Here is an 11,187-nt window from a genome sequence, read left to right as displayed (position 1 = left end):
TGAGAACGAATAAAAATGACGAGCAGGGACCTTGTTTATGGTGTGAAAAACATTATACAATTAATTAACTTTCCTTTATTTTTATTGATTTTATATGCAAATTAAATTTACATTTATTTTGTTCGATATGGTTAAACGTGTGTAAATCAGTGAATGCCACTTTGTGTTCTTTATTCTTTACAATTTGCTTCCAATTCGACAAACGGTGAGTGTATTGCCTTTATATGCAATTCTGGAAACAATAATAGCATTGATTTTTTTTTCTATTTCTTTCAATATCTTAATTTGGAACACCCATGATAAGTTTAATATACATAGCATTAAATAATTTAATTAGAGTAATTTTTACCTATGAATTTGTTATAAGAAGATTCAGAAAAATAATATACCAATCTATATATATATATTACATTTTTAAGATATAAATATGTTGATGGTATATATTAAAAGAACAATATGCTTATTCGTAAAAAAAAAAAGTGTTACAATTGTTTTACCATAACTTATTTGTAAAAAAAAAAAGGTAATTTTTAAAGTTATCGCAAAAAATTATATTATTTACAAGAAGTGTTATGAAAGTTATTGGACAATTTATAAATTTTTTTATAAAGGTTATATTATTTTTATTTAATTTACATATTAGAAAAATGGTTATAATTTAGCATAAGTCTTTCTCCAAATTAAGTTTATATAAATTTTTATGATTAAAGCTATGGACTATTTGCATTGTGAACTAAATATAATATGGAACTTGCTAATTATGCAAATACAAAAGATTTTCTTGTACCATATTGTGGGGTATGATATCATTTGAAAAATTAGAGCTAGACACAAGCACTAGAGATGCCTTGCAAACTCTTCAATTTGAAACATTCAAAGTTTTGAAATGTGGTTGTGAGGACTTTGTTGTTCTAAAACAGTATTTCCGATATTAAAAAAAATCACTTTAGTATAGCATATAGGTAGATTTGGGATAATCCATATTTTGAAGAGTACATGGAAGAAATAAATATTGATAATCTTAATGATTTAGATTTAGAATCAAAGGATGATGAACTCGGTCAAGGACTAATATATAATGAAAATGAGAGATATGGGCAGCAGTGGACCAAGATCGAATTTAAGTTGTATGGACGAGGGAAGTTGAATCGAAGAGGATCGAACTCTAACTTGGAGAGAAAGCAACCTAAAAGTACGCAATGAAAGACCAAGCTGAATTAGGGGAATCTGGCAGCAAATAAAATAGCAAGAAAAAATAAAAGGAGATCCAAAGGATTAATTCGAAGATGAGAGGACTAAATCTTTAAGGAAAATGTGTTCTTGAAAGCAACCAAGGTTGTTTGAAAACAATGAAAATAAATAGAAAAAGAAAATCAAGAAAGATAAAGATTAAGGCGAGATAGACAAAGATTCGATGGAAGGTGATGAAAAGTCGATATGCTATATGAAACTCTTTGAAGAAGAAACTTCAACAAGTTTCATAAATGACTCTTAATTAACCCCTTAGACCAAACCCTAGTAAATTAGAAACCAAGAAAAAAATTCTTTCTAAAATCAATAAGAAAGAAATCTCATAAAGAGAAAAAAATCAAAGAGCTATATTGAATCAAAATAATGAATGGTGTATGATGTCTTTAATGAATAATGCAGAAACCTTTATATAGGCCATTAATTACATTAAAATAAAACTCTTAAGTATAATGAAACTCTAATTAATCTAAACAAGTAGTTCTAGTGGAACTAAACTCAAGTAGTTCTAGTGGAACTAAACTCTCTTGTTGACTAAGAAACATAATACTCTTAAAAACTTTAAATATTTAAAAATATCCTAAAATTCAGAACAAATAACATTATAAAACCTAATAAATACAATATTCAATTCACATATAATCAAAATTAAACCTTAAATCAATCCAATATGATTTAAACTCAAATTAAAGTTGAAACTCGTAATTTTCTGTAATAACCTTATCCAAAAATTCTGTGTGGGTAGGATAAATTGAAGTTCAACTTTGAATGTGACACATCCGTGGATGAGATAAATTTTATTAACTTAAATTCATTGAAGTTGTTTTTTTTAGCTCAAAAGATCAGCCGACTTACATTGTATTTTTGGATGGGATCTAAGTATTTCTGAGCTGAGATCTCTTTATATCAATCAAAGAGCTATGTCTTATCTTTGAATCATTTAGATCTCCTATTTATTTTTTTTGTGAAATTTGTTTTCTTACTATTTTATTTATGTCGAATTGCCCTAACTCAACTTGGTCTTTCCTTGTGTTTTAGGTTGCTTTCTCGCCAAGTTAGGGTTTGATCCTCTTTGATTCAGTTTCCCTCATCCATACAACATGAATTCGATTTTGGTCCACAACTGTCCCTATAAAAAATAAAGTATATTGATCAAATAACTGTTGGGGTAATTTTTTTTTCTTTGTAAAGTATATTGATAAAATAATTGTTAAATTTTTATCAATTTTTTATACAATATCTAAAATTATCCATAGCCCCTTCCCAACCCTTAAATAGAAAGATAATGTGCTTCAGTGTACTGAAACACGTGCCCTCCTTCACTGGCAACAATCTGATGCCAATCAAACTAAGAATCAATCAACAAAATTTTATAAATTTTTCTAAATATATATATATATATATCTACAGTTGTAATAAATGTATTTAATATAATTAAATATTTTGAAATTCATTTCAAAAATCATATGAATTTTTTAATCAATACACATATATTAATCCGAGTTTTTGGAATGGTTTAAAAGGTGGGGAAAAGAAATTACCTTTTTTTTGTTTCATACAAGTTTAAGCAATACACATATTTAAATTTTAACTAAATTTGTTATTTTTATTTTTAATTTATATATTCTTTTTATTTGCATTTTCAATTTATATATATTTTGAAGTTTTATAATTTATATATTTCTTATATTTTTAATAAGTTTTATTCTTTTGAAATTTTAAGGTTTTTAAAAAGAATTTAAGAATGGTTAAAGATAAATCCACTCGTCGTCTTATTATTTGTCCACATCAACAAATTCTTAAAAAAAATGGTGTTAATGTAGGGACCAATATCTATAATGAATGCCAATTTTAGGGACTAATGTGATCCAAAAAAAGTTCAGGGGCCAATCTACATATTAACCCTTGACATTATATATATTTTCTAATATTCTAAATATATTCTTTGTGTGGATATTGTGGAAGATAATAATCAAAATATGGATATATAAAAGTAATAATGATAAATAATCTGAAGTTTAAAATGGCATCTTCATAATGACTTTTAATTTAATTATATTCCATAAACATTTCTAATTAAATTGATTTTACTTCAATCACCATGATTTTTTAAAGTAGTAATAAAATAAATTATTAAAAATTATACAATTTTATTTTTCTGAAGTCACAACTTTAAACAATAATTTTTTACCTACATAAATCGCATGAATTGATTGTGCATGTCTATTTATTAAAATAAGTTTTATTTATTTATTAGACTTTGAAAAGTGATAAAAAAACTTTAATATAATATTAAAGATTTAAAATATATTATTTTACATTAATATATAAATATTCTACAATTAAATTTCAAATGAAAATAAACAAAAATTATTTAATTTAGGCCAAAGGCAAAAAATAATCTTTACAGTTCAAGGGTAAAAGAAATTATTTAATTTTGTCATCTGTTGGATGAAAATAGTTGATGAGAGTGTCTGAAATATTTAAATTAATTAATTTGTTGAAAATTTTAGTATATTTTAATTTAAAATTATATTAGCGTAAAAGTTACAAATTAATTAATTAATTAATTAAAAGTTACAAATTAATTAATCTCCTTGTTTTATTACCTTAATTACCTCTTGGTTTAATGATAAAGGCATAAAGCCAAAAGAGGAGATATAAAATAATTATTTTTAAAATAATAGAAATTAAATTAATTATAAAATTATTTTTAAAACTAAATAAAAAAGAGAGTATGTGCCACTTGTGATCAGCATATATATTTTTTACTTTGTTATATATATATATATATTAAAGAAAAAGTTTTGGAAGGAAAAGGAAGCAGTCAAGACGGCAATAATGAATCGAGTGCCGGCTATAGTGTTCAACAACTTGTCTATTAAAATGGCACTGAGTCTTCAAACATTCATGCTATTCTTATAAGATATTCTAGATTCACATAGCCAGGAGAGTGGGGGAAAAAACACAAGAGAGGATGATGGGGTTTGGTGGTATGTTTAAGGAGCTTGCTGTGTTTGCAGTTGTGGTAACAATTATGGCAACTTCAGTAGCAGCCCAAGCAAAGCCTGGATGCCAAAGCAAATGCGGAAATATAAGCATCCCCTACCCTTTTGGTACAAGCAATGGTTGCTACATCAGCAGGGACTTCTTCATTAATTGTGACACCTCTTTTAACCCCCCAAAAGCATTCTTAAGCGACACTGGTTTAGAATTACAAGTTCTCAACATCTCCCCGGATGATGGTTCTTTGCGCATTCAAAATCACAGGTCCGTAGGTTATGACTGTTATAATTCGTCAGGGCCCACTTCATCTGACACGTCCGTGTTCCTTCATAGAAAATTCTCCATATCTTACTCCAGAAACAAGTTCACTGCCATTGGTTGTGACACTATCGCCTACATCAATGGTTTCTCCAGACCTGGCTCTTCAAACTTAGTTTTTAAAGCAAAAAACTTTTCAACCGGATGTTTAACATTTTGTGGTGACGTGGGCGATGTGATAAATGGGTCTTGCTCCGGCATTGGCTGCTGCCAGACGGCTATCCCTAGAGGAATGCAGGCTTATTTATTCAACTTTACTTCTCTTCAGAGTCATTCCACAGTGTTGAGGTTCAATCCTTGCAGTTATGGATTTCTTGTGGAAGATGGAGTCTACACCTTCTCTACATCAGATCTTTCCAACATAGATTTCAACAAAAGGAAATACCCACTTATTCTTGATTGGACAATCGGGAATCAAACATGTGAAGAAGCTAAAATGGACCCAAAAAATTATGCTTGCAAGCAAAATAGTGCTTGTATAGATCCAGAAAGTGGCCCTGGATATTTGTGCAAGTGTAATGATGGTTTTCAGGGTAACCCTTATCTCTCCAACGGCTGCCAAGGTAAAGATTTCAACTTATCTATTGCAGATTCATTTTGAAGAAATCAGCTAACTCTACTTTTTTATTTTTTGCTTATTTAAAATGTTTAAAAACTGTAGATATTAATGAATGTGAAGCACTGAAGCCTTGCAATGAATTTGGAATATGTCATAATACACTTGGAAGCTATTATTGTTCATGCCCTGAAGGATTTGAGGGTGATGGTCGGAAATATGGAACAGGTTGCTCTCCTGAACCCAAGGCGCATCGCGAGAGTTTTCCCATTCTTCTTGTCGCACTAGGTTGGTAAACTTAAGTAAACGGTACTTTCCTTATAAGTTATTGTTATTACTGGGCTGATATTTCTTGATAATAACTTATATTAGAAAAAGTTTAAATTTTAGGTACCGATAAACTAAGCCATGTCATTCGTTTTTAAAGAGATAAAATCTCTTCACTATTAAATTATTTAAAAAATGAACAGTCAAGCTTAATTAAGAAATTAATTCCATAGCAGAGACGATTGCAACTCTTGAATTCTTGAACATAATATTGATGGTTTTTGCATTTTGATCTATAAAATACAATTGAAGTGATGAACTTAATGTTTTTGTAATTGTTTTTGGAGTCTAAATCAAGTTGAAGAGTCTTGCACCCATCAATTCTGGTAAAAATTGCAACCTTTCTTCATGAAACTTTAAACAAGTTTGTAGCATATAATTTAAAAGCTGAAACAACTGCATTGTTTTCATTTTATTCCTTAAAACAAAATCAAATGTGAGAAATTTGTTGTATTATTTATCTTTTAAATAATTTATTTAAAGATATATTTACATTTTCATCTATTTAAAATTGATGACATGACTGCTTAAAATTATTTTTTTAAAATCATCTTTTATTCCCATAATTATTAATGTAGCCGGCGTGAGTTTGATATAATTAATAAGATTTATTTACTTCATTAATAATAGCCACATTATAAATAACTCGTTTGTGAGTCAATTGTGTACATTATTAATATTTCATTATTACAAGTTTTACTCCTTAATGTTTATCTTTCTTTGTCATTTTAGTTTTGAGTTTTTGTTATCAACTTTCTAAATTTAGTAAAATTGTTATTTTTTGAAAATTTTGATTAAATTATTAAAATTTTAAAAGAGTTAACATGATACTGATAGCTTGTGTGATAGTCTTCGATATTTCATTATTAACGTAAATTTTTTTTAAAAATAATTATGATTTAAAAAAATTATTTTTATATAATTTTTAAAATTTTTTATAAAATACACATGAATTGCTGTAGGAACTATCAAGTCAATATGGTTAAATTTTTAACGGTTAAGTCAATTATTTCCTCCAGGAAACAACAACTTGACCAAATCTGAAAGTTTAAAGGTCAAAGAGGCCAAAAAACAAGAATTAGGGTCAAAGTGGCAAAATAGGTAAATATTATAGGCTAAATTCATCATTATGTAAAAGAACTTGTAATCTTTATCCAAATTATTTTTATTTTCTTAACTTTCAACCTATGTATTTTTATATGGGTAAACTACCTTGTTACTCTATAAGTATGGGCCGTTTCTATTTTGGTTACCCCAATTTTTGTTTTTTGTTAGTTTGGTCATCCAAAATAGAAATTGATCAAATTGATGATTTCACCGTTAAATGGCAACGGAAGACTATGGAGCATTTCCACATTAATTATTCTAAAATTAGGATAAACTATTTACTAGTCTCTTTAAATAGGTCGTTCCTATTTTGGTCACCTCAAAATATTTTTTCTACAAATGCACTGTTAGTCTTCCATTACCATATTTAACGGTGGAGTAACCCATTTGATCAGTTTCTATTTTGGATTATTAAATTAACAAATTTCTATTTTGGATTACTAAATTAACAAAAATAAATTGAGATGACCAAAATAGGAATGACTCCTATTTAGAGGTCCTAATGTGTAGTTTATATTTTTTAAATAAATAATATTTTTGAAATTAGTTTTATATAAATCATAAATTGCATTAATTGAAGTAAAAAACATAGTATGATGCATGTTGGTTTTATATTACATGATTTCAAAAATTGTACTATTAGATAAAATTTTTAGAAGAAAAGTCACACTGAAAAGTTAATTTTATTTTTACGATTTTATCATAAACAATATTATCTTGATATTCTTGAAAGCTATTTTAAGTTTTTATATATGCCCAAAATTATAATTTATATAAATAAATATTGAAAATATTAGCAGTAGTTTTTTCTTCTTCCAATGTGTGTGTTACTATCATGTTTCCCTAATTATCGAGTCATAATCGTGTTGAAAGTATTTTATATTATATTTAAATACATTTTAATATTACATTGTCTAATGATATCAACTTTACTTGCCCGCATGGGTGAAATTAGAGGTTGCAGGGGCTCCGGCTCTAAAATCAAAAATTTTTTATTTAGATTTTTTTAAAATTTTAATTTAATAAAAGTAAAATTGTACTTTGACTTCCTTTAAAAATATAAAAATTTAATTTAATTCTTTAAAAATTATAAAGATATAAACTATTAAAATGATGAAATTACATTTTCATTACAGTAAAAATTATAATTTAATTTCAGTCAGAAATTTCTAATTTCGTCCTTGCTTGCCCGATAGTTTGTCATTTCCACTTGGGGTTAAAGAACATTCCCATCATTTGCTAAGAATCAAATACTGACTTGGAGATAATGAAGAATTTTTATTAATCTATTTTTCAAAAATTGAGAAACTAATGCAATATGTACAACATCACGATTCATGTGGCAAAAGATATGGCCATCTAAATTTTATTCAAACGGTAGCATAAATGGTAACATTGACTATGTTAGGAGTTAATCAAATAAGTGATATTGACATATTTATTTCGATCTCATGCAGGTATTTGTTTAAGTATAGTGTTCTTGTTTTTAATTGCTGGGGTTTGGTGGTTTTATAAGATACTGCAGAAAAGAAAATACATAAAACTTAAACAAGAACTTTTTGAAAGAAATGGTGGGTTATTGTTTCAAAAAAAGATGTCTTCAAATGAAGGTGGTCTGGATAAAGCTAAACTTTTCTGTTCCAAAGAGTTGGAAATAGCTACTGATCAATATAATGAGAACAGAATATTGGGTTGTGGTGGCCAAGGCATGGTTTATAAAGGAATGTTGTCAGATGGGAGACTTGTTGCAGTAAAGAAGTCCAAGACTGTAAATGAAGGGTATCTTGAACAATTTATCAATGAGATCTTTATTCTTTCTCAAATTGATCACAGAAACATTGTCAAGCTATTAGGCTGTTGCTTGGAGACCGAAGTGCCCCTCCTTGTTTATGAGTTCATCCCTAATGGAACCCTTTCCCATCTCATTCATGACCAAAATGAAGAGTACCCGAGGTCGTGGGATATACGATTACGCATTGCAACGGAAATTGGAAGTGCGATTTCTTACTTGCACTCATCTGCATCCATCCCCATTTATCACCGAGATATCAAGTCTAGTAACATACTACTAGATGAGAAGTTCCGAGCAATAGTATCAGATTTCGGAACATCTAGATCAATCGGCATTGATCAAACTCACTTGACGACTCAAGTGCTTGGGACTTTTGGGTACTTAGATCCTGAATACTTCCAGTCAAGTCAATTTACTGAAAAGAGTGATGTTTATAGTTTTGGAGTGGTTATTGTCGAGCTCTTAACGGGTAAAAGGGCAATCTCGACGTTTGGATCGCAAGAAAAGAGAGGCTTAGTCTCGTATTTTATGTCGTCGATGGAAGAAAACCATTTGCTGGATATTGTTGATGCTGAAATTGGAAAGGACGGTCAAAAGGATGAAGTCATAGCAGTTGCTCAACTTGCAAAAAGATGCTTGAACTTAGATGGGAGATATAGACCAACAATGAAAGAAGTGGCCATGGAACTCGAGAGACTTAGAACTGGACAAGGTGACTACATTCACACTGATCAGATTAAACAAGCTGAGGTCGTTGTAAGAAAATCGGCTGAGAGTTGGGATTTCACTTCATTCTCAACAGAACATTATTCGAATTGCAGCATAACATCTACATCAGAACCAGAATCAGCATTAGAATCAGAATCAGAATTAGATGTTCATCCACATATGTTGGAATCGACCTGATTACATGATCTCCAAGTTTCTATTCTATTCCTGGTAATGACTTGACCTTAATTTCCCCATGGAATTGACGGTTCAAGAAAAACCATCGTTATTGATAGCTGCCATTGTCTTCCATACCACCTTTGATGATCAGTTATGAACATTTTGTTTTGTTTGTTTACATTCTAGTTATGCACATCGATGATAAAAAATAAACATTTTGATTAGATCTAGAGAAAATGTTAAGAGTTTGTTCATAAATTAAATTTTCACATTTGGGAGTTTATTTAGGAGAGAAAATTAAATGAAGGCTTATTGTCATCATTCTATACAGTGGTTAATTGTGATTTATTGAAAATTTTCTGAGAGTATGAATTCTAATTCTCATATAAATATGATCCTGAAACTATTACTGAAATATTAGTGTTTCGTTTTCCACTTATATATATTTATTTTATTCACATGAAATTAGTTTTTCATTTGCTAAGCAATCATTTGTAATATTTAAACATTCACATCATTAATGTATAAAATTATGATTATAGCTTATTTGATATATTTTGATGATTTTAATTAATAATAATAAAATTTTTCAAAATTAAAATTAAAATTAAAATATAAATAATTGAATTTAAAATCAAACATAAACATGAGGATAAACTATAAATTTAGTCATTTATATTTTACTTAAATTACGTTTTGATCACTAAATCTTAAAAAGTTTATGATATGAAATGTTTTTAATTTGTTATATTTTGATTGTTGAAATGTTTATTATCGTTAACGTGGCATGCCAGGTTATATCATCTTTTTAGACGAAAATTTTAGATTAAAATCTATAACTGATGGTCAAAAAACTAACTAAAAATTTGACTAAGGCAAGTGCACCTATCAATTAATAGTATAGTTATGATGAGCAAAGATATCGTTCCATGAGGACTACAAGTACTAGTAATTACCGTCTTTCTATTATTTAACTGAATAATTCAATTGGTCGATTAAAAACTAAAAATTAACTAATTTAATTAATTACAAATGCAACAAAGAACAAACCACGAAAATAATCGAATAACAACAAGAAACGAAATAATGCCCAGAAAGGAATCCGCTTAAATTTCATCTATCACTATCAATCCAAATTATGTAATTTCTTCACTTAGCACCTTGATCTATAAAAATCTCTAAATTATGCTAATATCTCTTTCTAGCATAAGGGTAACTAACTTTAGGTTGATTAATTGAAATTTCTTTCTAATTAAAACATCTATTATTGCATTAATTTGTACTATGAATTCTCTTATTAGATTTGACTCTAATTCGATAGATTTATGTCTTCCTATTTCTAAGATTGCATGCAACTAGTTCACTCAATTACGCAAGATTTAATCTTAAATGGGGTCTATTCAACCACTGATTTAAGTATATCAAACATGGATAAATATTTTAGAAATATTAAACTAAGAATTAAGAACACATAATTGAGAACAAGAAAATAAGTATTTATTGTGTAAAATAAAAATCAAACGACAGAATTCATCGTAGCGTTCATCTCTCCTAAGTGTTTAGAAAACTAGTTTGTAACAACCCGATTTTCAGTGGTGTCAAAAATTACGGTTCTGAAATGTTATTTCCGTGAACCATGTTCGTAGATATTAATATTTAATATTTATAATATCGTGGCTTAAGCTAACCAACCCATGCTTTAATTTATTAAACTGTTAAAGTTTTAAAATGTTGCTATTGATGAATACTTTTAGTGATAAAATTTTAAGTTTTAAGCTTAGGAATAAAAAATGACTAGTTTATAAATTTAATTGTTAATTGGAAATAGCTACTGATCAATATAATGAGAACAGAATATGGGGTTGTGGTGGCCAAGGCATATTTTATAAAGGAATGTTGTTTGATGGGAGAATTATTGCAGTAAAGAAGTCCAATACTGTAAATG

At 28.2% G+C, this 11,187-nt stretch overlaps 1 protein-coding gene across 1 annotated transcript; it reads left to right on the top strand.

Annotated features, from left to right (window-relative positions):
- Positions 1-4,228: 4,228 nt before the first annotated feature.
- LOC105776909 (wall-associated receptor kinase 5) lies at positions 4,229-9,527 on the top strand. Its single transcript, XM_012599865.2, has 3 exons — positions 4,229-5,135; positions 5,234-5,416; positions 8,020-9,527. Exons 1-3 carry the CDS (start codon positions 4,229-4,231, stop codon positions 9,258-9,260), a joined length of 2,331 nt encoding a protein of 776 aa, XP_012455319.2. The 3' UTR covers positions 9,261-9,527.
- The last annotated feature ends 1,660 nt before the right edge of the window (positions 9,528-11,187 follow it).

Source organism: Gossypium raimondii, chromosome 10, assembly GCF_025698545.1.
Source record: "Gossypium raimondii isolate GPD5lz chromosome 10, ASM2569854v1, whole genome shotgun sequence".
In the NCBI taxonomy this organism is placed as follows: domain Eukaryota; kingdom Viridiplantae; phylum Streptophyta; class Magnoliopsida; order Malvales; family Malvaceae; genus Gossypium; species Gossypium raimondii.
Note: the sequence above shows the minus strand (reverse complement) of the source record. Positions and strands in the feature narration are given on the sequence as shown.